This window comes from Melanostigma gelatinosum, assembly GCF_949748355.1.
Source record: "Melanostigma gelatinosum genome assembly, chromosome: 21".
Lineage (NCBI taxonomy): Eukaryota > Metazoa > Chordata > Actinopteri > Perciformes > Zoarcidae > Melanostigma > Melanostigma gelatinosum.
Window position 1 is genome coordinate 2854163 of NC_136654.1, and position 27831 is coordinate 2881993.

General features: G+C 45.0%; 1 protein-coding gene across 4 annotated transcripts; it reads left to right on the plus strand.

Annotated features, from left to right (window-relative positions):
* Positions 1-670: 670 nt before the first annotated feature.
* itgb4 (integrin, beta 4) lies at positions 671-27679 on the plus strand. 4 transcript variants are annotated; one of them, XM_079293511.1, is made up of 42 exons: positions 671-704; positions 6104-6186; positions 6814-6896; positions 7472-7570; positions 7708-7912; positions 7999-8095; positions 8222-8393; positions 8688-8951; positions 9029-9118; positions 9263-9382; positions 10241-10408; positions 10516-10592; positions 10697-10902; positions 11268-11371; positions 11464-11559; positions 11725-11857; positions 12020-12145; positions 12711-12829; positions 12917-12950; positions 13097-13291; positions 13410-13513; positions 13600-13658; positions 14162-14185; positions 14297-14445; positions 14603-14782; positions 14953-15101; positions 15215-15422; positions 15535-15852; positions 16007-16176; positions 16277-16457; positions 17167-17304; positions 17393-17575; positions 17670-17798; positions 23293-23508; positions 23600-23746; positions 24115-24249; positions 25356-25505; positions 25672-25860; positions 25979-26134; positions 26265-26429; positions 27336-27455; positions 27543-27679. In XM_079293511.1, exons 2-42 carry the CDS (start codon positions 6111-6113, stop codon positions 27671-27673), a joined length of 5865 nt encoding a protein of 1954 aa, XP_079149637.1. In that variant the 5' UTR covers positions 671-704; positions 6104-6110; the 3' UTR covers positions 27674-27679. The 4 variants fall into 4 exon arrangements, with proteins under 4 accessions (XP_079149637.1, XP_079149636.1, XP_079149638.1 ...); XM_079293510.1 differs by lacking the exon at positions 671-704 and adding an exon at positions 3933-4285; XM_079293512.1 differs by lacking the exons at positions 671-704; positions 27336-27455 and adding an exon at positions 3933-4285.
* The last annotated feature ends 152 nt before the right edge of the window (positions 27680-27831 follow it).

Here is a 27831-nt window from a genome sequence, read left to right on the forward strand (position 1 = left end):
ACTCAGGTGTGTACACAAGACTATTAGAAATATGAGGATTCAATGCGAGTCCGTTCCCAACTCAATAAAAACGTTTTGTTTTCTTTATCGGTCTTTATTTACATATGTAGCATCGATAGCATAGCAAATATGTGAGCTACCCTCTGTTATGCTACTATGGTATGTTCATGGGGTTGTAATAATTATCATATGCAACTCCACAAACACTTTGCATTTTCCTTTTGGGACATTGTTTGCTATCACATACAACTTTAGTTTGCACATTACTCTTTTTCCGTGTAAAATACTCACGTTAGTCGTGTTTTATATCATTATTCTGAGTCGCAACACCGTCTGAAAGTTTCACTCTTTTCACCCTGAAATGTCGTCGGTGTTCCTCTGTGTCTACATTGTAACAGATTTATTGAGGGGGGGGGGGGGGGGGGACGCCATGCACTGAATGACCTCACTGGTCCAAAGAAGTGCAGTTTTTGTCATGTAAATTGGTGGAGTTGGCCACGGACTGGACTCAGGACTGGACTCAGTTTGAAGTGAACTAAAGGGGAGCTGAGAGTGGACACTTTATGTTCAGGATTTCACTTTGTATCCAAACACTTCTACAATTCTTCTTTTCTTTTGTTTTTTTGGATTCTTATGGTTTCCCAACAGAATGCGTGTCGACGGGCTGATGAGGTCCGGTTCACCTCGGCAGCACCTCGTTCACAGTAAGTGACGTCATGATCAGCAGGTATTCACTGGACGGATAAAAGCTCAGATGAAAGAGATCACTGTGGTCTCGTGTTGGCTCTCTGGGGATTCTTAACACGCACTGATGTCTTTCATTTATAAGAAAAAAGGTTGCTATATGGTTGAGGTTGGAAATAAAACTTGGATATTTACAGCAGTCACAGCTTTCATATTGAAACAAAAAGCCAGTGAATTCACATTGTTTAAGCGTCATGTTTCACCATTGAAACATGTCATCAATATTGTCTCAATGTGCACGTATCCTCATCCTCATACTGTACGTATTATGTCTTACGAAAAGTTCTTTTTCATGTTTCATGTCTCTTACAAAAGTCCAGCAACACGATCCATTACAACGCCTCTGCAAGCCCCTGCAGTGCCGAACCTGTTGTTCAGGCAACACTACTTGTATTTGTTAAAATAAGTCAACATCGACGGGACACCAACAACCGTCTCCTGGGTGAAAGTCCTGCGTTTGCTTGACCCGTTCACCCGTCCTCCCTATGCCGACTTTGTCGCCCTTTATACTACGTCGCCTCATATGTGGGTTATAGACAAATTACATTGCATAACTTTTTGAAAGTTTAAGTGTAAAATAGTGAATGATTACAGCTCTTTATTACAGTCATTTACTGTTGATTCAATCATATTTTGCTTGTAGGAACTCCTGTGTTGTGATGCATTTTATATCATAAGTACAAGAGATTCTATTTCCCACATTTGCAATAGACATACCATGTAATATGTGGCACATATGTCCCATATTGCTCACACTAACTGCTGGGAGTCATGTTTACTGAAAGCAAAAATGATGAAGTAGGTGGGCCACTCCCTTCGGCTCCTCCTTCAACAGGAGAAAGGGCTGTTTAGACTGGCATCACTGCCAAAGTGTCAGCCAAGAAAGCAAGAGGAGGAGGAGGAGGAGGGGGGGGGGGGTTGTCTCTGCAGAGGTTTTGTTCCCCCCCCCCCCCCCTCCTCGACAGAAGCTAGCCATTGTATCAAACCAGATCTGGTTGCTAGGAGCTTGACTGTGTATGTCCCCGTTGGAATTGCCCAGTGTGGTATGTACAGTGTAGAGGGAAAAGGTTGTTTTCTCCTCTGAGTCATGTTAACTCCTCGAATCCCAGATTAGAGTCCCAGGTTCACCATGGTTACGGATCAGAGTCTGTGAGTCCAGTTGCGAGGTGTGTGATGGGGTGCAGTGCGGCGGTTGAGAATAACCTTTTAACACCTGATGTGTGGTCTGCTGGAGACGAGAGGAAAGGCCTTCACAGAGAAGTAAACGCTCACTGGAACTAACCCCGAACCCCTAACCTGCTTCCTTCCAAGATTGCAACACAAAGAAATTATGAAACAACCAAAATAGATGAAGGGTTTAGTTCCAGGAAAAGGATTAAAAGAAGGCGGTTTCCAAGAGCGACCAACGGGCAAAATAAATATAAATCGGTCGGGTCATTACTGATTACCAAAACCAAGAAAAGACCAAAAGTATAACGACTTGCCCCATGTGTTCAGCTTGTAAATGTTTGTGCTAAGTTGATTAGATGCAACTTAATTAAGGAGTATGTACCATGTGACCAGCACCGTATAAACTTTAATAAGAAGGATTAATTATAAGGAGTTAAAACTTGATTTGGTGCCCTAATTACTACCTGTGTTGTATCATCCACACGTTTTCTATAATCAGTGCACTAAACCAATTAAAACAGGTCTGATTCCATCAGTGGGCGGTGAAGAAATGTACATCTGTGTGTCATCTGCATAGAGATGAGTATGAGCTGAGTCGACCTCCAGGAGGAGCGTTCACAATACCAGTTATCAATGCCAGAGGGAAATCGCAAAATGATTCACCAACCAGGCTCGGTTCAGACATAATTAAGAGGAATGTGGCTCGTCAAAAATTGCTTTGAATAAAAAGGGCTATGTTAAAGGTTTGGAGTTTAAATTGAGGAAATATCTGTTTATGATTGGTATCATTTGAACGGGTGTATGAAGTATCTAACTTTGATATATTCTAACCATGACCACAGTCTTTCCCGAACACTAACTGTGTAGTTTTAGTTGCCCAACCCAGGAGTGGAGAGTAACTATTTACTCAAGTTCTGTACTTAAGTACATTTTTAGGTACTTGTACTTTACTGGAGTATTTCCATTTCCTGCTACTTTATACTTCTACGCTACATCAGATTCAGATTAAAAATATAAAATATTATCAAAATACTAATCAACAAATAAATATCAAAAAGACTTTATTGATCCCCGGGTGAATATATAATTTGAATTAGCCAGCTGTAATATTGAATATTAAAGCGTAAAGTGAAGTAGTACATTAGACATTGATATTTATAATCCAATGATATAATATGGGCTGTGCAACAAAATGAGAACTTATACTTTTGAGACTTCTAGTATGTTTTAATTGTATTACTTTGAGTTTGATTTTAAATGCCGGACTTTTACTTGTAACAGAGTTACATTGTGACATTACTTTACTTAAGTAAAAATCTGAGTCCTTCTTTCGCCACTTCCTAAACCCAACCCAGTGGCTGCTATGACCAGTGTGTCAGTGTATATGGTCATATACACTGATACACTGACAGAAGATGTACTGGCCACCAGAGCCACTAGCCTTGGAAGCTTGTAAGTGTCTTTACTTCAAAGAAAAGGGAGAAAAGACACGTGGCAATCATGACGTTCAAACTCAAATACTTGACAAGCAGAAAATGTGCCCGTTGGTGCGAGCGCGTGATTGTGTAAACGCAGGAGTCACGGAGCCGTTTCCCGTCACCTGCAGGCAGTGTTCTGCTCTGTGTGCCACTCCCAAGAGCCTGGGAGGAGGCCATGGAAGGAGGGGCCTGCCTCCCCAGCCTCAAGCCCATACAGGTGAACTCCTGTTGGGGTGGAATGCAGAAGGGAGGGGGGCCCTGACACACAGAGGTGTGGAGCTTTTTTAACTTCTAGGCGGGGGAGAGATAGAGGAAGGGAGTTAACCCTCTCCGTCACAGCCGCTCACCTGGATAAAGTAGGGAGAGTGTGTGTGTGTGTGTGTGTGTGTGTGTGTGTGTGTGTGTGTGTGTGTGTGTGTGTGTGTGTGTGTGTGTGTGTGTGTGTGTGTGTGTGTGTGTGTGTGTGTGTGCAGAAGCTAAAGTAGGGATACAATCACAGCACACAGTCATTTTCACTCGGTTGCTCTCGGTCTCACTCTCTCACATATCTCTCTCCCGTACACACTCAAAAACTCTTGCACCCACGCGGAGACACACACACACACACACGCGCGCGCACACACACACACACACACACTCTCGACTCAGCTGAACTTAAGGACAAGTCGGTCAATATTTGACCAGAACTCAACGGACTGTACGGGAACAAAATACTGATCTTTGGAACTTTGAACTTGGAGGACTTGGAGAAGTAGTTTTTTTTTATTTCTCTGCAGGTGGATACAAACTTTTCCCAAACTTTTGGGTCAAACAAAACAAGAAGGAATTTCTTTCTTTCTTATTTATTGTCGGACTTTTGGACTTGGACTGGGCGAGAGCGCGCGCAGTGAGAGGTTTGTTTGATCACTAATCTCTTTGTATCCAGTCGCCACATTTCCGAATGGCTCCATTGTTTTCAACACCATCCACCTTTAAACGCGTTCTTCTCTCTCCCGTAATATGTTCCGATTATTCTGCTGGCTCACATTTGCGCAACTTTTGAGCGAGGTGGTTGGTTCTAAAGCGCGCGTTGTGTAACTTCATATCTCACCATGTGGTTTTAGAATTACATGATAGGCTCTGGACAGATTTATTTTTCAATTATTATTTCTTTCTGCGTGGCTGCCCACATCAAAGCGCACTCTACAATGCAACACAGGTGAACGCAACTGACACCAACTACTCTCTTTGTGCCAGACCAAAGAGAGAAAGCAGCATGAATAACAGATCTATTTTCTGTCTCTTGCTTACTGTAATTTGTGTCTCCCAGTTTTATTGTCAGAGTCATAAACGCCTGCGTGCCGATGATTCTGTCAGAGAAGGAGAGGAAAATACAAAGTGCTTTTTTCTCTCCACTCAGCTCCTTTATTCCGTGACTGGTCGAGTTTTAGAGGATAGGAGCTGGTCTGTTCTGTTTTTTTGGTTTTCTTTCCCCCCGAGCCATCTCAGTCAGTGATTTATGTGACAGTGCATTGCATGAACTCATCCACACACACCTGTAGTCAGCTCGAGCTCACAGCGAGGTGCTACGGTGCCTTTCCCATGTGTTGTCAGACTGTGTTTTTAACTCGGACAGGCCTTTCTCTCGCCTCAAGTCGAAATTCCTTCTCTGGTGTTGTAAATCCTCAGAGTACAAATCATCATTATTCATTTCTCTGCCCACTCAGACAATTACCGAGACATTTCATGCCACATAGTGACTTCTGTTCGCTCTCCACCTTCTGTCTTTACTGGAGATCTTTTGATTGTTTTTATCATTTTGCAGCTCTCTGTTTATCAGATTGCTCTCTATCCAAGATTCCAGCATCAAAGTATTATGTGGTTTTATTGTGGAGAGTCGACGCGGCATGCTGCCCCGTATATTTCCAGGTCCCACCCTGCATTGGTCTCTTCCCGTCCTTATTTTTCTATCTCATTGTATCATGTCTCAACAGGCTCGCTATAGTTGGTCTCTATCTGAAATGAGCTACAGCAGATGGTGCACCAATTAAAAACTCTATATGAAAGGCAGTACTTAGCACTTCAATCCAGATATAGAGAGCACGGTCGTATTTGACTTCAAATAAAAAAAGAGATGTCTTGCCATTTTATATGCCCAAGTTTTGAGATGTCTGTCTTTGGGATTTTTGCTTCCAGCTCCAATATAATGGAGGTTTGTTGCGACCACGTCAGTGAGTAATCGACAGTTTTTCCAAAGTGACCATTTCGCAGAAAGTCGTTTCAAAGAAATCTGTCGACAGCGTTTTCAGTGCAAATTTCCATTTACCTCCATTGTATTGGGGTGTAAGCAGAAATCTCATATACATACCGTACATACATATAGACAGTATATCAACATTTGAGAACCAAAACTGTCCACATGGCGAGATATACTCTAACAGAAAATGATTATTATTGACGAGGGGAGTGTTTGAAAAGGTTTCCTGTTGTTTTCTGAACGTACAGAGTGTCTTTCTGTGCTGCACCACTGTTCTTTTACACAGACTGTGGTGAAGGTAAGGGGAGTGTTTGGGCCTGTTCACTCTCACCGGGGCTTGACTGAGGGAAAGTACAGGTGGTTCAAGTTACACCTTTAGTCTACTCTCTCTCTCTCCCCCTCCCTCCCTCCACCAGTGGGTTTGAGCTGTACACTGTGCATGTGAAAGTATGACAGTATGTGTTTGTGTTGGCAGGAAGGCGATGGGGAGACGGACGTTACGTCTCTCAGTGGGGCTCGGGCTGCTAGCCGTCCTGTTGACCGGCTGTTATGCCGAAGGTGAGAAAGCCCTGAGTCATACTTTATGTCACTACAAGTTATTTAATCATTATTATTTTGTATCCAAGCAGTTGCCTGAACAGGATAGTTGGCGATCGATCGCTTACCATATTTGTTTAGTTTTAGAGTTTTTAATGAAAGGTTAGATTGCAGTTTACAGTACGTAAGTCATGAGTTATTAGTTTGAGTCATTTATCAGAGAAAGATTGTGACTGTCTCTGTTTCAAGCACCTGAGATGTAGTTATTTCCTCCTTTCCTGTTTATACATTAAAAAATCTGGGACATTTTGAAGATTGATTTTGTCACTAACTTTGGGAATTATATAGACGAAATAATTGATTGATCCAAAATATAATATTCTCACGATTTTAGGCTATTGTGTGTTTGGCAAACATTATAATATTATTGATGGCAACAGTGTATGACATTTGGTATTAGTGGAAGATATTTGTGTTTGATCTCTTGATCTCTCTTTTTGTTTACTGCATCACAGTTGCATTGATTTAGTCTGGAACACTGTTGGGAAAAAAACAAGCCTGTTCAGTGTTACTGCAGGTATTCTAGCGATGCTTCATGTGCTTGATTCTCACTTCGTTGCCCCCCCCCCCCCCCCCCCCCCCCTCCAGAAAACTACTGCTTCGCTGCCAGGGCCTGGAACTGTTCACAATGCCTGCAGGTGGGGACAGGCTGTGCCTACTGCCCTGATGAGGTGAGAGCACAAACCAGCAGGAGTAGAAAAATAACTGGATTCAAATCTGTCAATCCTGAGACAAATCCTGACATTCTTCAGGGAGAAATACTGCCTTTTTCTTTCAGCAAAACATGTACTTGATTCGTATTTTGAATCTTGGATGGTAGCTACGTACTTTGCCCTGGTACGATGTGCTAACGTCCAAAGATTTGAAATGATTTGCATGAAAGCAAGACCACAGAATTCCAATTTATAATTTGACAATTTAACCGCAAACTACTCGTTTTTTTTGGGGGGGGGGGGGAGCTTTCAGCTGCATGTTATGGTCTGCATCTGAAGGCGGAGTACTTGTCGTAACATGACCTAGGTTTGAAACTACAGTCACGTTGTGATGAACGTTCTTTGACAAAAAAAACAAACTTAACTCAAGCTGTCACCTGTATCGCCTGGTCTGCACCAGTGGATGGAGTTTGCTACCATTTTCCAGGCACAAAATCAATCTTCATTTTGCATGAAACAAAAGTGATTGTCATGCAAAGACTCGGCACGGAGAAGGAAACAGGACTCACTAATCAAACTTCCCGTCTGCTCAGACCTTCAATGGCCCTCGCTGCGACCTGTACGAGAATATAATTGCCCACGGCTGCAGTCCTGCTGTAATCAGAGACCACAGCAGCATGAAGATTGAAAGAGTAAGTCTTCATCACTCTCTTTTCTCTCCCAATCATTCTTTAGTCTCAAATGTATGCTGTTGTTCTAAATCAAAAAGTATGACGTCGTGATGTTTTTCCCCTTGTGCTTCCTCTCCGTCTCCCCTCTCGCTGCTCAGAAGCGACAAATCAACACCAACCTTCAGCTGTCCCAAGTGTATCCACAGCAGATAAGCATGAGCTTTCTGCCAGGAGAGGAGAAGACGGTTGAGTTCCAAGTGTTTGCTCCGATCGAAGGCCCCCTGGACCTATATATTCTCATGGACTTCTCCTACTCTATGGCTGACGATTTGGAAAACTTGAAGAGGATGGGCAAGGGGCTGGGTGAGCGTCTTTGTATTGGCAACTTGTTGTGCCGACTGTCGAGCGAGTTGTCGCGTTAATGCTGATGGCGAATGCGTTTCCTGTAGCTACCTTTGTTAAGACGCTGTCAAAAGACTACACCATCGGGTTTGGAAAGTTTGTGGACAAAGTGATCGAGCCCCAGACGGACATGAGACCCGAAAAGTAAGCGGGAAAACGTCACATGAACACGTTGAATAAAGTTAAGCACTGCCATACCGTAGATTAACCTAAATGCCATTCCCTCTTTTCTCTCTTCTTTTTACGTCCATCCTCCTTCCACCTGCTCAGACTGGCTAAGCCGTGGCCCGACAGCGACCCACCGTTCTCTTTCCAAAACGTCATCCCGTTGACCAGCGACGAGAATGTCTTCAGCAATAAGCTCCAGAATGAGAAGATATCTGGCAACCTGGATGCCCCTGAAGGAGGTTTTGATGCCATATTGCAGGCTACAGTTTGTGGGGTTTGTAAGAATGTTAAATACAAAACATATGTTGCAGTGCTTACATGTGGGTGGCAAAAACAGATGATAAAAAAGGCGAAAACGTGCCTTTTAATTCTCTGTTTGGCAGACTTTTAAATATAAATGAACATCTGTCACATTCAAGCCCTTGCCAAGCGAGTTCACACAATGCTGTCGTGATTGTAGTTGTTACTTTTGGCCACAATGGCTTCTGCTCAGCAACGGTTGCATCTTTGAATCTCTTTACTAACCACTGTTTCTTCCGCTCACGTTTTATTGATATTCTTATTGTAGAAGCAGATCGGCTGGCGTAACCAAAGCACGCATCTCCTGGTCTTCTCCACCGAGTCAGCCTTCCACTACGAGTCAGACGGTGCCAACGTGCTGTCTGGCATCTTGGAGCGCAACGACGAGGGCTGCCACCTCGACAACGATGGCAAATACACAAAGGATGTAGACCAGGATTACCCTTCAATACCCACACTGGTCCGTCTGCTGGGCAAACACAACATCATTCCCATCTTTGCTGTCACCGACCACTCCTACGATTATTACGAGGTCAGTGGGCTTTCATTGAAACATGGAGTCAGGTTTTAGATCAGAGTTGAGGTCATGGGTTTATTTTCTCTGTTTAGAAACTCAAAGAGTACTTCCCCATTGCTGAAATCGGTCTGCTGCAAGAAAACTCTGAGAACATCCTGGAACTCATGGAGACTGCCTTCAAGGTAAAACGTCCCCTCCTCTACAATTGTTCGGCAGAAGAGGACGTTTTTTGGTGGCTTTTTGCAGTTGATGGCAACTCTGTCGACAATCGAGTCCAGTGGCTGTGCAAACTTCTGCTTGCTGACGTTTTTACTTTGTCCTTACAGAGTATCCGTTCTAAGATGAGCATCCGTGCAGAGAACACACCCGGCGCTATCAAGGAAAGGTTCTTCAATTTCGCTGGAAGCGAACAAGACGGGGCCTTTACTTTGTTGCCTGGCGAAATAGTAAGAAGAAGAACAAGAAACTGAAAAACAATTTTCAGCTTTGGGGCTACTTTTCGTCTTCTTTCAGACCAGTGGAAAGAAAACATCCACAATTACATATTTTGGTGTTTTTTTTCTACTTTCTCTATTTGTGTCTGTAGATTTCTCTTCAGCAATAGATAATGCCTCATTTGCATATTTACATATAACATTTCAGAAAAACTTGTTATACAATTTTTGTTTTTCATAATTACAAATACTACTCTATTCCCTTAACTCCAAGACAAACGATAAATAGCTCAATAAGTTTAAAAAAGACGATTAATCTATTTCAAAGAAACAAAAACAAAAAGCAAGTTCTTCCTGGAATTGTAAGCAGATATGTAGATTTTCTATTATCCCGTCTTCTAACTCAACTAAATATGGAAACGGTATCAGGTACAACTGTACTCAAAGAGTGTTGGATTTGGAGAAATGTAGAAATATAAATCATGTATGTTCCCTCAAATCTTGTCATTTTGTAGCCAAAAATGGCAGGGATTCATTCTGTTACCAGCATTTGAATTGTTGTCTATGTGTATACAATACAGCCATCAAATGAATAATTAGTTCATGCAAAATGTTGCCCAATTAAACTAATGATTGACTTCAATTATTTTTTATCGCAGCTTTTACAGGCTCTTTTCATCACCAATATTGTCCAAACTTGTTGATCTAACTCTGTTAGTGCTTAGACTCTGACAGCTAAATGCTTAAAGTGCACACAGACGCTCTAACATTGTGTGTGTGTGTGTGTGTGTGTGTGTGTGTGTGTGTGTGTGTGTGTGTGTGTGTGTGTGTGTGTGTGTGTGTGTGTGTGTGTGTGTGTGTGCGCGCCAGGGCAACTTCAAAATGCGGCTCACAGCCCAGCGAATGATCGATGAACAACTTGTCTGCCAGATGGATCAGGGCATAAAAGAGGGGATAATGGCAGTCAAACCTACAACCTTCAACGCTGCCCTCAAAGTTAAGGCCTCGATTTTGTGTCCAATCTGCGAATGTGAGAAGGTAGGCACACAGATTGACACCGAAGCGCACAAAAAAGGTGAGGTGAAGCCACTTACACACCTGTTTGTACAACGGACTCATCCCAGTGTCTTTTACCTTTCCTCCAGTTTCCCAGCCCTAATGCAGCCAGGTGCAGCCATCAGGGAGACCTTGTGTGTGGGAAGTGTCAGTGCAGTGGTGGCTGGTGAGACTTTAACGGTTATTTCTTACGGGGAATATTTCTCCAGCGGGACTGTTTCAGGCCTCTGGGTTCAATCAGGTCTTTGTCTGTCTCCGTGTCTCCTTCAGGGTGGGTCCCTTCTGTAACTGCTCAAAAACACATTCAGTGGACAAGAGTCAGTGTATTGGTCCGCAAATGAAGGACCCGTGTTCAGGCCGTGGGGAGTGCCAGGAGTGTGGAACCTGCGTGTGCAACAACCCGGATCAGTTCGAAGGACAATTCTGTCAGTACGACAAGACCCAGTGTCAAAGATATGGCGGCTTCCTCTGCAATGGTACGACAAGTTGTGGTTGTTTAATTGGTGATTGAGGGTCAATGTATGGGTACGGTGTCACTTTCACCGCCTGTATGTTCTGTATGTTTGCATAACCTCAGGGGCAGGTGGAAAGACCCAAGACAAATTTAAATAAATAAATACAATTGGGAAAACTTAAATCAATTAAAACAATAATAATTACAATAACTGATTAATTAAAAAAACATACAAATAATAATGTTAATTCAAATAAAGTCTTCATCATGCTGCCTTTGTCTCATTTTTCTTTTCTGTCTATCATTAGTCATTTATTGTTCAACAACACCTCTGCCCCCACACCACTCATAATGCAGTTAAAGCTCATTCTTTTCGTCTCTCATCAGACCGGGGCTCTTGTGTCATGGGTCGGTGTGCGTGTTCTGCGGGCTGGACGGGCGATGCCTGCGCGTGTCCCAAGAGCACCCAGACCTGTCTGGACAGCGGGGGTGTGAGTAGAGCCAACAGCTCGCGTCAATAGAGGACGTTATCATGTCACCGGACACGTCTTCAGGAGCCTGACTGTGTCTTTATCCGCACCAGGGCGTCTGCAATGGGCGAGGTCGATGTGTCTGCGGCCTCTGTAAGTGTGTTGACTCCGATATGGCATTGACTGCGACCTGTGAGCCAAATTTCGAGGTGAGTGGGTGTAATGTATAGACATGTGTATTGATGACGTCAGCTCCGACTATTTCTTGTCGTGTTTTTTGCTTTTTCAACTACACTCAATGCCTCATTCATTGAGTCCCGCTTGGCCTTCTTTTGATGTGTGTGTGTGTGTGTGTGTTCGTGGGTCGTGTCTAGGCCCAGATGGCCGTGTGCGAGGGGACGAGGTCTTGTGTCCAGTGTAAGGCCTGGAAGACAGGAGAAAGGAAAGACAAAGAGCAATGTGACAAGTGCCCATTCGAAATTGTCTTGGTGGATGAACTCAAAAAAGGTACGCACATCTAAAATGAGCAAACGGACCGGTTTCTGTGTGATACATGATCCACTACACGATGCACATCATCGTCTTTGAGGTTGTTATGACGATGCCACCTTTGACACTATATCAGCGTTGCCTGCAAACATTCACGTGTGTCTATGTATGTGCTTTCAGCGGAGACGTTTTTAGAATCGTGCAGTTTCCGTGATGAGGATGACGACTGTACTTACAACTACACTGTCGAAACCCTGAAAGATTCCCGCGGTAAAGCCCTGGAGGTCCAGGTGCTCAAAAAGAAAGGTGAGCTGCAGGTTGGATATGTATCGCATTATGCTCTGCGCTCTCGTTTCAGCAGCTGATGTTTCATTTATTAAAACACTTGACCGTTGTCATTTTGTGCTTTAGAAAGTGTTTTTTTTTTTTTTAATTAAGCTTAAGTGCTCAAAGTAGATCTCAATACTTAGATTCCAACTTCTTACCATGAGCAATGGGGTCATAGTTTTCTTTCTTACTTTGATCGTGGCTCATTTAGGTGTTGATATTAACGATATAGAGAAATATCTAACATGTGAAAGCTGACATATGCCTGCAGTACAACGGTGTGAGCACAGGGACGTGCACAACCTTGTGCACCATACCCCATTGTAGTTGTGGTGAAGGATGGACATCTTAAAACCTGGACAATTAACACCTAAACTGTATGCATAGCTCGACGCCACCGGGAAGTAAAAAGCAGCAGCAACTGCTCGCTGTCTGAAAAGACTGAAACTACCCAAAACTGGAAGCCAGCGCAATGAGTTTCAAACGGGAGTGATGTGAGCCAGCGGCGCTCTGTATGATCGGACTCTCTGTGCCCAACCTTCAGATTGTCCCCCTGCCAGCCTCCTGTGGTTGCTCCCGCTCCTCTTGTTCCTCTTGTTGCTGCTGGCACTTCTGCTGCTCTGCTGCTGGAAATACTGCGCCTGCTGCAAAACCTGCTGCCAGGTAAAAACACTCCCATTTCTACCCATTGATGATGAATATTTATTCAGTCTCAGTGGAAGTAATGCCCTCTGTCTTCTCTTGACACAGAGCTGTCTTGCCCTGCTGCCTTGCTGTAGGACAGGTAAGACTTCTTCTTCTTCTTCTTCTTCTTCTTCTTCTTCTTCTTCTTCTTAGGACTCACGCGTGACAATGTTGCTTTAGGTGCGTTATCCTCCCATCTGGGGACCATGTTGAATTTGCGTCGCCCTTATGTTGCGTTCTCTCCAGGTCGTATGGTTGGCTTCAAGGAAGATGAGTATTTGCTCCGCCAGTCTCTACTCACCTCAGACCATCTGGACACGCCAATGGTGAGGACCGGCCCACCCAAAGGGACCGATGTGGTTCGCTGGAAGGTCACAGATAACGTACACCGATCACCCAATCACCCCCAGGCTCTGATCAAGCCCAACCCTAAAGAGACCAGTGAGTGCTCAGCAACTGTAAACCTACGAAAGAAGTTAGGGGCAAGGATGATGCTGAATTTAAAGATTATGTTACTCTTACCTCTGTTTGTTTTCATGGTTCCTTTCTCCCCTTGTAGTCCAGTTCCCGATCTCTCTCCGACTGAACAGGCTGTTCGCTGAGAACCTGTCTCGTCCCGAATCCAGAGATGCCGAACAGCTCCGCAAGGAAGTTGCCGATAACGTGAGTGTGTTTTCGTTCATCCGTGGGCACATGAGTGTATGAATGATGACTGCATCACTGAGTACTTCATTTGTTCTTCCGTCCAGCTAAATGAGGTCTACAAGCAGATCCCCGGCGCCCAGAAGGTGCAAAAAACCTCATTCAGGTAAGATGTGTGAAACGACTTGTCCTGAAAAAGAAACATTTTCATGTGGATGTCCAATCAGTGTTGATGGTAAATGTAGTCGACTGAAGGCTGCATTGAGCGAGACAGCCGAGTTCTCCTGCTCGTATGCAGAGCCGTGCCGGCAGTGCCTACACGTACCAGGATGCATTGCTCGTGAGCTTCTGCCGGCCATATCTTCTTGCATGGCTGACGCAGCCTTGGCCTCTCTCCGCTGCATTGCTTCGGCCGTAAACTCTGGCTCAAATAAATGCATCCGAACAGCCGAGTCAGCCAAAACACTGGAAAATGTTGCCTCGTCCATTAAATCTGCTGCGCTCATAGTTTAGGATGCCTTTTCAGGGAGTGATGTCAATGGTTGAGTGTGAGGCTCAGGGCTTTTTTAAATGGTGTAAATACGAATGGGACAGCACTTTGCTCCAACATATCACAATACCATAACAACGTCAAAACAAGTTTTAATTTATACTTTTTACTCCCTGCAGAATGCAGAGAAATGCCGGAAAAAGGTAACATTCTGATTGACACAATGAAATACAGTACAGGACATCGCCAGAGTTCTTTTGAAGGATGCGGAGGTCATGCATTTCTAACTTCTCTGCCCCTCCTGTGCTCTTCAGGCAGGACTACGCCATCATGGACACCGTCCTATCTGCTCCTCGCAGCAGCTACCCTGATATCGTCAAGCTCACGGAGAAAAACGTCCAGTCTGGAAAAATGCATGATCTCATGGTGGTGCCCGGCTACTACACTGTGGCCACAGACCGAGGTGATTGTTAACTATTTCCGTGTGGGGATGAAATGAACGACTCAAATGTTCCGTTTGTTGCGACGTTAAGCGAAACAATTCCTGATCTCAACTGAACATGCCTGTGTTATCAATCTCGCGATAAATCTTCTCGTCTCATTTGCTCTCCCATCTGCAGAGGCCGCAGGAGCCATCGAGTTCCAAGAAGGTGTGGAGTCGGTAGACGTCCATGTGCCGCTCTTCGTCAAGGATGAAGACGATGACAAGAAGCAGCTGCAGGTGGAGGCCAATGACGTGCCACTGGGCATCGCTGAGATTGGAAAACGTTTGGTCAACATCACCATCATCAAAGAGCATGGTGAGAGACCTCGGACTTTGCGTGTCAGTAGAAGTAGAATCAGAATCAGAACCGTTTATTGGCATTGTATGTTGAACATACAAGGAATTTGACATGACGGGAGGTGCGTGAGAAGTGTATCGTCTTCACTGTGAATTGCTCTAATGGAGTCTCCTCTTCCTCTTTCCCAGCCACCGGTGTCTTCTCGTTCCTCCAGCCGGCCTACACCTACAGCAGGCTGGACGGAATTGCCAACATCCCGATCAGCAGGGAGATCATATCAAATGGACGCTCACAGGTCACCTACCACACACGGGACCTCACAGCCAAGGATAAGAAGGTGAGCTGGTGTGCTCACCTGCAACAACATTTGGGCTTGCTATCTATAGTTGGCATTTGTGAAGTGAGAGGACTAGGACTGCATTCCTAATCTGCTCTTTTTGTGTGTTTAAGGACTATGCGGCTATGGAAGGAGACCTGATCTTTAATCCTGATGAGACCCAGAAAATGGTGCCTGTTCGTCTGATGGAGCTGAGCGAGAAAGATGGCCTCCTGGAAGACAAACAGCTGAAGCAGTTTGTCATGGATCTCAGCAACCCGCGGCAGGGCGCCAAGCTGGGACGCTACCCGAGAACTACTATCACCATCACAGACCAGCCAGGTGCAAAGCAACGCGAGAGGCTTTTACAGCAGCGCCACTAACCTTTGTTCCGACCCAAAGCACTGATTGCTGTGGTTTCTTCTCTTCCTTTACATTATCTTGTTTTACCCAGAGCCCAGTGTGATGATGTTCAAAAAGGGCACCCAGACCTTCAGCACATCTGATCCCACCTACACCATCCCCGTGGTCCGCACTCGCAACCAGGACAGCCCCGCCACAGTGAAGTGGCGCACCAAGAAGGCCAAGCGCTTTGAATTATCCGGCCCTCTGAAGTTTAGTCCTGGAGAGACGGAGAAGAACATAGTGATCGACCCGAGGGCCCACCCTGGCCCAATCCAGCCAGAGACCATCCAACTGGAGCTGTATGACCCAAGTAGCAACGCCTCTGTCGGAGACAAGAAGACCACCCTTGTCAATGTCACTGACGGAGGTAAGACCCGGAGTCATTCGTTGCAAAAACCTGGCAATTTGTGGAGTTTCTGTCGTGGTGGCGTTTCAGATTTTAGACGATGAGAGAAGGGAGCATTCTGAAAAAGAGGTACTGTAGCTGGTAAATGTTTGATTCATCCTGTCACTGCTTCCAGTTCCTGCACCAGAGATTTCCCAAGTGCAGCGGAAGGGCTTCGTAAGCCCAAAAGTCACCTCTCCTGGCGGTCGCCTTTTAGCCCCAGCAAACCTTAAGGCCAAAGCAACTGGACCCAGAAACATCCGCCTCAACTGGGACCCGGCGTCTGGTAACCCCATGGGGTACAAGGTACAAATCGAATCGACATGTTGAGATGCTTCAACTTGGGTTCACGACCATCATTAACAATGAGCACTGAAACGCTGAGTCTTATCTTTCCTTGTTTCAGGTGAAGTATTGGATCTATGGCGACCCAGAGAAAGATGCCCAGGTCTTAGATGTGAAGACTACTCAAGCTGAGTTGACCAACCTGTACGCCTTTTGTGACTACGAGACGAGAGTGTGCAGCTACAACGCAATGGGAGATGGCTACGACACAGAAATGGTTCCCTGTCAAACACTTGAGGATGGTAATTACTGAGAATTCAGTGAACTGCTGTTCATGCAAGTTTCATGTTGATATATTTTAGTTTAAGATTTTTACCCTATTCACCTGTGCTGTCTTCAAAATGTGTGTCATTTTACAATGCATATTTTTTTCATGTTTTTTCTCAGACTCAGAAATCAGAAATCTCCACTTCAGGAGCTCTTACTTACACCAAACTTTCCATTTCATTCCTGTCTATCGTCTGAATGTTTTTATAGAGGGATTTGGTAATATATCATTCATAGCCTGTTATACAGAGCATTTAATAACTGAAAACATGGCAAAAACATGGCCTCTGTATTAATCTAGGACTCTAAAACAAAATGAAATAAGAATTTTGGACCTGGCTTCATCCAATGTTCATATTTCTGTTCTGGAAAGTTATGCAAACTTGCATATATCTAATAAGACAATGCCTCATGTGCATATTTAAACGGCTGTAGTGTATGACTTTAAATGCAAGACGTAGGAAAGACGTTAGCAATGTCTAAATCAGTTGCTTGGAAACTGCCGTGTATCTGTCGTGCTGACTCGACATGAAGTCAATGTTGCATCACAATCAGTAGTAGCATTACGACCATAACTTCCACAATTCAGGGAGACAAATATTATATTAAAGTGAACTGCCAATCCTGTGGAACATACTGTTACATACATACATTCAATCGCTCCCGATTCCGTTTTTCCTCCAGCGCCCGGCGAACCTGGACGTCTGGCCTTTAATGTCATCAGTCCGACTGTCACTCAGGTGAGCTGGGCAGAGCCTGCAGAGACCAACGGCAAAATTACGGCTTACGAGGTCATCTACACTCCCATCGACGATGAAAAGAGTAAGAGTCCGACCTGAAAAATCAGGAAACGCTCTACAGAAAGTTGCATGATGTCATTTTCACCAATCTCGCAATGCTTTGCTCACAGAGGCGGTGGGCGCCGCTAAGAAAGTAAAGATCGACAACCCCAAGAAGCGAATGCTGTTGATTGAAAACCTCCAGAGCGCTCAGACCTACCAGTACAAGGTCCGTGCCATGAACAGCATAGGCTGGGGCCCCTTCAAAGATGCCACCATCAACCTGGCGTCACAGCCTGCTAGACCTCTGTCCAGTAAGTCAGGGGGGGCAAGCACACCTCCGGAACACTTCCAGTCGATCTGTCGTTCCCCGAAAAGAGTCATTTTCCTCTCTTTCTGTCCCTACAGTTCCCATCATTCCAGATATCCCTATTGTGGATGCAGAGGCAGGAGACGAGTATGACAGCTACCTGATGTACAGCGATGAGGTGCTGAGGTCCCCTACAGGCTCCAAGACACCCAGCGTCACTGGTGAAGGTGGGTACCCAGCTGCTTATAACAGCTGACAGCGTAAAGTCATTGTTCTAGTGCTCTATATTTTCTGCTCTGGAAAGATGGATGTCAGACTGCTCGTGCTCCCGTGCACCTTGCTTTGTTCTTGTAGCTAAGTGTTGAGCCCACGCGTTCATGCAGTATGCGTTGTGGTGTCGTTGCTTCGTCAGAAGGAGAGGGAACGAAAAGTTGGTCACAGCTGTGCTGTCGGAAATCACCCAGCTTGTGAGACTCTTTTTTTGAAAACCTCAGGATTTCTGGCTCTTTCGCAGTTGTCAGTGTTTTCTCTGTGACATTAATATTCTTCCTAATTTTTAAACGAGTGGCATTGAGGAAGAGCTGGAGGAGTTGTGAAGCTCGGGGCTGGCCTCGTTCTCGCGTCATCTGGCGGGCATTCTTTGCCTCCAGGCAGCAACAAAATGTGCTTCCAATATATCCCCAGATTTACGATCCCAGACTGCAAGGCCTTCCCTCGTCAAATCTGCTGTCACCCTCCTGCTTTCTGCAGCCTTTTTTTGTGCTCTTTTCTCTGGAGGCTAATGCGAAGACAATTTGGGCTTCTGTGACATAAACCGACATATATATACTTCCATAGTGTATCTTATAATCCCTTTTATGTGTTTGATCGCTTTTTCTTGGAAAGTAATGTATAGTAAAGCCAAGCCTTGATACTTCTCCGCTACAAATCCATCCTTCGCCTGCTTGCTTCTTCCCTGTGACCCCAAACACAAGGCTGGCAATATGTCAAGTTGGTGGGGTCCAACCTGGATCTCCGTAAGGTGTCGTGGAAAAAGCGGGTGGACGTCATCTCCAGTCGGCTCAGCACAGACACAGAGACGAGCTCAGATGAGGCCCCCCACCCCAGCTACGCCCAAACGCCCCAGCCAGGTGAAGACCATTCCATCAGAGCCACAGACAGACAGACAGGCAGCTAGCATGTCAGCTATGATGCACGGCCAGCCAGGTGCCCGGCAAGCCAGCCGGCGTTTCTCTCTGCCTTTTCGTGATTCGATCCTGTCAGAAATATCAACATTTGTCTCATCATTTCAATTTCGGGCTTCAGTCCTTGTCCCCTTGCCCCTAGCTGGCACCTATTCCCATCTGTATTCCCGCCACCTGCCCAGAGAGGAGCACTGGCATCAACTGCCCCACCTCCAGGTGACGATCGGGGCAGGGCCGGCTTCTCCAGGTCTCTCTGTCTGTCCTTTCTCCATCCCACTGGGGAGGTAGTGATCTGGAGGCATCTTGTCGGGTGTGTGTGAAGGCTTAGGTACTGTGCGGCTGTATGGAAATAACGCCTTCTTACTCAAATACATCACTGCAGCGCAGTTTCAATGACGACGCCTTTCCTCGCAGCTGTTGATTGTTTTTCCTCGCAGCTATATTCGTATTTATTGTGTGATGCACAGCACCCTACGAAACCTTTTCACATTCGGCCAGCTGTACAGCCAGTGTGAAATGAGTTCTCCACATGCCAAAGTAACAGCAGCAACTGTTTAGATCTGCGGATGAAGACACGTTGATGTCGCCACCTACAGGCTAAGAAGGCTAAAACTTCTCCCATTTTAAACCTTGGGCCACTCGCAGAGCAGCACAGCAGGGCCGAGATCCTTCTTGTGGCACGCGTCAGTCTGTGGCACGCAGCGTCACACAGCGTCCCTCTCTGTCTCTCAGCGTCCCTCTCTGTCACTCAGCGTCCCTCTCTGTCACTCAGCGTCCCTCTCTGTCAGTTCAGCGGAAAGATTCAGCTGTGGCACGCGAGCATAGTTCGGCAATTGTCAAGAAGCTGCGGAGCTGAGGGGGCGGAGCCACATTTCCTGAGACATTTCCTGAGAACACCCGTTGTTGTTACGACAGATCAGCTTCCATAAATCAGTTTTATGATTTTAGTTGAGTCACAGGAGCCCCCTGTTCTCTGTATGCATCCTTAGAGTAAGTACGTTGTACTTTTTTGTTTCTCATTCATTTTATTTCAGTATGATTTAGCTGGTTTTGCAACAAAATGGAACATAATACACTTTCTAAATTATTACTTTTATAGTCACTTACAACAATCGGCTACAATAATGAAAATAAATCATCCGTTTTAGAATCATTTAAAAGTATATATTAAAATTAAGACATAAAATGTCCAATCCAAAAATACATGTTTGAAAATATCTTCACTCTTCCTCTGCTTATATGTATATGTATGTCAGTAAGACATATGTTAACTGTTAACAGTTTACAGCATACTTAAATAAATATAAATAAATACAAAACACACGCACACTTTGTACACACACTGCAGCAATTCTTTTGCAGGAATATGAGCATATTTTCCCCCTCTGGCAAAATACAACACGTCTCATGCCTTATTTTATTTTACCAGTTGGTGGCGGTAATGCGCCAATTCGTTTGCCAACCGCCAGTACACCAAAAGGGAGGAGAAGAAGAAGCAATACGTGTTTTATTGATCCATTTCCTTCGTACAAGTCAGTCAATCAACTTCCTTTCTCCTAAAAGTATGCTGATTACTTCGACCTACTATACGTATCCACAGGTTATCCACGTAGATCGTTCCCTTTAACACGTTTTATAACACGATCCCAAACACGTATTGCTTTTCATCTACGAGCGGCGTGATTCAGTTCCGAGAAAGAAAAGAAAATTACGTTCAATATAGGATCACAAAATATTAAAAACGTGGCAGGAAATTGCTGATATTATGAATGTATAACACGTTAATCTCATCACTGCACTCTATTATTAAACAGCCTCCAGTGGACCTTGCTTCAGTTACCATAGTAACACAATCAGTGATACATTTTCAAAATAGTAACACTTCTGACAGTCTGCCTCCACCTACAGCTCCAGAGATCAATCTTAGCAGTCACAAGACAGTTAACATGACAGCAACGAAGAAAGGAGAACACATTCATCTTGTTTTTGCTCTTGTCTTGTGAGATTCGGAATTGTTTGAATATTCTAGAGTCAAACTTTCTATATCTCAATGCCAATACAACTGAATAAATTGAATTTGGACCACAGTATTTGACCAACATTATATCTTCTCATCTTGGCCTTTAACTTCTTCTGTTTCACCAGTCAATTCAGGATTTAAGTGTGACAATTAAATCAATGACTCAGGTAAATTAGGCTTAGTGTTTGAAAAGAATGAACCAAACATCTCTCTATATTTTTCAATTGTCATTATTTATTGCTTCATGAAGTACACATGCTCACTTTTCTATTACATACAAATAACAAGTAAATACATGATGTATACAACTTGGTTGCAAATTAACCATCAACATCAAATATCTGTCACCCTGAGTCACGCTCGGTCACCCTGCGTCCCGCTCGGTCACCCTGCGTCCCGCTCGGTCACCCTGCGTCCCGCTCGGTCACCCTGCGTCCCGCTCGGTCACCCTGCGTCCCGCTCGGTCACCCTGCGTCCCGCTCGGTCACCCAGCGTCCCGCTCCGTCACCTTGCTTCAAGCTCCGTCACACTGCTTCACGCTCTGTTACTCTGCGTAACCCTCTGTCTTCCTGCGCAGATTGAAATACTTTTTTTACACTACCCTGATGACTCCGTCCTGGCAGCAGGACTGGGTCCTCCGCTCCTCACTCATAGTATTATTACAACGGGGTACGTAGCGCTGTCGCTCATGAGCACAACAACACAGGCACGGGAAAGCTTCTTCTTCTCCTCCCTTTTGGTGTACTGGCGGTTGGCAAACGAATTGGCGCATTACCGCCACCAACTGGTAAAATAAAATAAGGCATGAGACGTGTTGTATTTTGCCAGAGGGGGAAAATATGCTCATATTCCTGCAAAAGAATTGCTGCAGTGTGTGTACAAAGTGTGCGTGTGTTTTGTATTTATTTATATTTATTTAAGTATGCTGTAAACTGTTAACAGTTAACATATGTCTTACTGACATACATATACATATAAGCAGAGGAAGAGTGAAGATATTTTCAAACATGTATTTTTGGATTGGACATTTTATGTCTTAATTTTAATATATACTTTTAAATGATTCTAAAACGGATGATTTATTTTCATTATTGTAGCCGATTGTTGTAAGTGACTATAAAAGTAATAATTTAGAAAGTGTATTATGTTCCATTTTGTTGCAAAACCAGCTAAATCATACTGAAATAAAATGAATGAGAAACAAAAAAGTACAACGTACTTACTCTAAGGATGCATACAGAGAACAGGGGGCTCCTGTGACTCAACTAAAATCATAAAACTGATTTATGGAAGCTGATCTGTCGTAACAACAACGGGTGTTCTCAGGAAATGTCTCAGGAAATGTGGCTCCGCCCCCTCAGCTCCGCAGCTTCTTGACAATTGCCGAACTATGCTCGCGTGCCACAGCTGAATCTTTCCGCTGAACTGACAGAGAGGGACGCTGAGTGACAGAGAGGGACGCTGAGTGACAGAGAGGGACGCTGAGAGACAGAGAGGGACGCTGTGTGACGCTGCGTGCCACAGACTGACACTGAGTGACGCAGAGGTGCCAGTGCCACAAGAAGGATCTCGCTGTCTCTCGAGCAGCAGCTGCATTTGGAGGCGTGGCTTAAGGGATGGCAAGTTGGCAAACTACTTCTGTGCAGACTGAAAAATCAGTATGGGCCGAAAGGCACGGCCTCAAGTGGATGAATCCTCATGACTTTGGTTATTTTGTCTTATAGTGCCATTATGAGGTTTACATTTTTGATGAATCAACATCTATTAGATGGATTAGCATTCAGATCTCCATGGCACCCATGTGTCCATGGCAGTCTCCTAACTTTTCATCTTGCGCCATCACCATTCAAAGTTCTCACACCAATATTGGTTGATTTGGCATCAATTGTGGTTCAGCTTTGCCTTGACTAAAGACATTACCATCAGCCTTCACTTTTTGCTCAGAGCTAAATTGGTAACTTTAGCTAGCTGACATGCTAATATGATGAACACGGGTATGCTGATAGAATTTAGTCAGAGCCGCTAAAGTGGCTGTAGACTCTTCGTTACTAATTTAAATGACTGTTCCTCTCCAACCATCTATGACCCACAAGAGTAGTGCAACGTTTAAATTATGTGGAGAAATAGTGACAATTCTACTAAAACAACAGATGAGACGAACAGTTCAGCAGCTGCGATAAGAAAGAAAGAAAGAAACCTGCATTTGTAACACTGGCTGCAGGTTTCACCATCGACAAAATTCCAGAAGCTGCTACTTTCCTGGCCTGTAGACGGCACACATCTGCCAGTCTAGAATGTTGCTGCTGTTTCTGTAAGTGGCACAAGTAGGACTGAGAGCTACAGGTCTCGAGCTGCTGGTGCTTCCTCTATAGATTTGGCCGAGCCTGGTTTTTGGGTGCTTGACATCAATCGCCCTGTTTTGTTACCAGTCAGTGTCAGAATGCTCGAATGCTAACTGCTAAGTTTTCCTATATTCTGTCTGTTGACTCCCCTGGCTCCTGTTGTGGTGTTTCACAGATTACATGATGAATGGGAAATGGGACCAGAACTTCCTTTTCTCAGGGGGATCAGCGACGCGCAACTTGTCTTCCTCGTCCTCTCCAATGTCCACCATGAGCTCAAACTACAAAGGGGCAGGCGGCTCCTTTATGACCGACACATCCACCATGAGCTCAAACTACAAAGGGGCAGGCGGCTCCTTTATGACCGACACATCCACCACCTACATGTCGGGTAGGGACGGCAGCAACTGCATCGAGAAAAACGTGGACAAAAGGTCAAGATTTGATTTGTCTTTATCTTTGATCCGGCTCTCCTCTGGCAGGAGGCTCTCGCAGAACTGACATGATCGGAGGAGTCCACACGTCAGAGGTGGTCATGAGGAAGCGCTCGGAGAACAGGGGCTACGCAGATGAAAACATCCGAGACTCCATCATCATGGGAGACGCGTCAAGCAAGTTCCCAGATCTAGGTAAGCGTCGGACCTCCGCAGGGGTTTGAATTCATCCCAAAGCGAACGTTAGATGAGCCCTCGACTCTCTCGTCAAAGAAAGATCTCCAGATCTCTGGAGTGCAATAGTTGAGACACCTCGGCAGGTAAACTGCACGCACATGAGGCCGACGGCTTGGACATCTGTTAGCGGGGTTGGGGCTGTTGGCTGCACAGCAGGCTTATCCACACTGCAGGAGCTCTGCTGACTATCGCTGTTTCTCCCTCCCTCCACCTCTCTCTCCTACTGGGCCACTTCCTTCATCTCCTGTGCCTCTTCTCATTACCCCCCCCCCCCCCCCCCCTTCGTCCTCCTCCTTTGCCCCCTCCCCTGCTCAATGCGCCATCAGGTGGGTTCAGCTACGCTGGGATGCAGAGCAGCTCTCAGAGCCAGTTCAGCTACAACCTGTCTACGGGCCCGAGGGCCAGGACCGAGTCTTCAGAAGTCAATGACGCCCTCTCTAATCTGGACAGGGTGCTCTATGGTGAGTCTGTGGCAACACAAGCATGAAGGCACTGGGTGTGTTTGCTGGGTGTGACGCCGAATGCGACTCCTCCTCAGTCATCTTTCTTCCCGCCTCTGTGTTGGTCTCATACTTTGTCACCCTCCTTGATCTCCTCTTTAAAGATCTCACCTTGCTGTTTTATGGGTTTTTGACACAACAAATCACTCCTTTTTACAATACTGGCAACTATTTTTCAAACCATATGTTTTCAGTTGGTACTCTGCTTTTTAGATTGTCATTTGTTTTCATTCATTCCTGTTCCCGGTGAAAATAGGCTTTTTTGAATCCATGTTTTGTTACATTATATGGTAATTCAGTCGGGTAGAAAAGCTGTATGCTGTGACATCAGAGATTTGAGAGTAGGCCAATGAAAGCAAAGCGTTCAGCTATGTAGTCGACAAGTTAAACCGAAAAAAGCAGGCAAATATGGTCGTTATCCAAAAGCAAAGTTAATATGGTTATTTCTTAAAGCTGCACTAATCACTGACTTTGTATTAACAACGGATCAAACGACTGTCTAATGTGAAAGGGGTCGCTTGTAATGAGGAACCCACGGAAAATGATAAGCAAAGTATCTTTCAGCTCATTGTTACGGAAGCCCTGAGAGTCAAGAGAGGAAAACAAATAATTCTCTAAATCCAATCTAAATTGTTTTCCCTCCTGAGTTTATGACTTAAAACAGGTGAAAAACTTTTTTGACAGGATATTCTTCATACATAAATTTTTTTGGCATGTGAAACATTTTTTTGTTGTCTGGATAATATTTTTATAAAGTGTTTGTTCGTGTAATATTCATTTTGGCCACACGAGGCTCAAGTGCATGAGCGCTGGAGAACTAAAAGCATTCATGTTTTCTTCCTCCCTGCTCAAAGAAAACCATTTCGATCAGCCTTGGACTGAAAATGGATCAACAGAATCATTTTTTTTTCCCTCTCTTGGCCCTCAAGGCTTCCACACATTGTTCAAACAATCAAAGAAAACAAAAACGAAATGCTTTGGAAAAGGGTCAGAAGTATTGCAAAGTGCCATTTGTGTGAATAGATTCAATCTATACTTCCCTGTCCTTTCGCGTCTTGATCCATCAGATGCTCGACTGTCTCCGGGTGTACCTGACACCCCGAGCAGACTGGTGTTTTCTGCTCTCGGTCCCACTGCCCTCAAAGTCAGCTGGCAGGAGCCCCGCTGTGACAAAGACATCATGGGCTACTGTGTCCTCTACCAGCTGCTCAGTGGAGGTAAACGAACCCCTGCAAGGACCATTTGTTTTCATCGTTTCTGTGATAAGGAACTTACATTTTGCTGCTTTAGGATAGAATGAATAAACGTCATTTGAATCTTTTTATGAATGTGTTTTTTGAGCATTTAATGCTGATGCTAAACAACCGGTGTCCTCTCCTGAAGGTGAGGGGAAGCGTATTAATGTGACGAACCCAGCAGAGAACTCTGTAATCATCCAGGACCTGCTGCCCAACCACTCCTACTTATTTAAGGTGATGGCTCAGAGCCAGGAGGGCTGGGGTCCAGAGAGAGAGGGGGTCATCACCATCGAGTCCGCTGTCGACCCAAAGTCTCCCCTCAGCCCGATGCCAGGTACCGATTCTGTGGATTTTTGTCTCACAACTTCTCAACACGGTGACTGCTTTTATGTCGTTTCAGATATACAACGTCTCTCTTTTTATTCTGTTCTCTGTTTCGTCTTTCCCCGTAGGCTCGCCATTTACTCTCAGCACTCCCAGTGCCCCGGGCCCCCTGGTCTTCACCGCACTGAGCCCCGATTCCCTGCAGCTCAGCTGGGAGAAACCCCGCAAACCCAACGGAGACATCCTGGGATATGTAGTCACCTGCGAACAGCTGCATGATGGAGGTGAGGCCGTCTGGAAAGAAAGAAACGATATATGTTTGTATGGTTGGTTTGTGCATTTTCTCGGTTCCCATAAATCCTTGTTGTGAAATTATCTAATTATTTTCTGACCTGTGTTTCTTGTTTCCTCCAGGAGACGTACGTTCCTTCGAAGTGAGCGGGGACAGTGCTGAGACCAGTCTGACCGTCCCGAACCTGACTGAGAACGTTCCCTACAAGTTCAAAGTTCAGGCTCGAACCACGCAGGGCTTCGGTCCTGAGAGGGAGGGCATCATCACCATCGAGTCTAAGGATGGAAGTAAGATGAATCCTACCGACAAAGCTTTTGATACAGATTCATCTAAAAACTCCCAATAGGGACTGCTGGAGAAATGTTAATTACACCTCACAATACGACATGCCGACCATGCTGATGTACTTTGTTTCTTAGGCCGTAAACGTAGTTGGAATGTAATCGCAAACCGTGTCCTTGTGATGGCGCTAGAGGAAAGACCATAGGGTCCTAAAACAAGACGGTTTATCCCGTGGGAGCATGAATGTATTAAACTATGGGACATCATCTGCACAGGGACGCTGGAGCAGAGCTTGTAGAGTGTATAAAATGGAAAGTGTTCATCCTCTCAGGGACCTGAATGTGTTCGGTAAATTTCTAAGTCATCGGAAAGTTTTGAGCCTGATGTTAGCGCCAGAGAAAACATCTTGGGGATCATCAATATTTGCAGCAAGTTTGACGAAAATCAGGCCATTCGATTTTAACATCTTGTGTAAAATATCTGCCGAAGTGACCCGAGTATGGTACTTAAAGGGACAGTGTGAATGATTTGGTCCTCTGTAGAGTCAGTGTTTGGTTTGTCCGTTCTGGGCTACCGTAGAATCATGGCGGTGCGACACAGTAGACTCCGCGAAGAGGACCTGCTCCCTTTGTGGAGATGAAGGCCTCATTCTAAGATCGAAAACACAACTTAGTTTCAGGTGTTTATACACTGATGAAAAGATAGCTATGACTATTCTATTCCATTTCTGCTGAGAGATCCCCCTGAATGCTGCACACACTTTAACAGCTAAGGGGCACCAAAAACCTTAAGGTTCATCCTCTGGGAACCATGAATTTCAACAGCAAATGTTGTAGAAATGAGGCCATTATTTTTGTGATGATTTAGCTAACAATATTCTAAGTATTAATTTCATCCCTCGCTCCATGTAGGTGATTTGTCTCAGTACAACAGCCAATCAATGTCGAGGAGGGAAGTTTTCCAAATGCCGACAGACGTCAGTACGCGGACCAACGTCTCCCACACCATGATGCAGGACCCTTTCTTCTCAGGTACAAACTGAGCTTCAGTTTCAGCTCTGTCCCCCTTTACGAACACAAATAAAATCTACTCACACATGAACTGCTCTTTTCTAACAGATGGGTCGATGATGACCACACAGCACACAGAGATCAGCGGCATGGTGACCCGTCAAGTCACCAAGGAAGTGGTTCAGCGGAGCATGATGGGAGGAACCACGGTCACAAAGAAGATGTTTTATGAATCGTAGGGTCTTATTTAACGACGCGCAAAATCCAGCAGCCAAAGGTCCACCACGATGACGAACCGTACCTGAGATTCTCTTTCAAAAAGAGTCGGCTTCAGAGTACTCATGCGCGAATCTGTCTATGTTTTTATATGCGTGCGTGGATTCTGTAACCCAAAAAA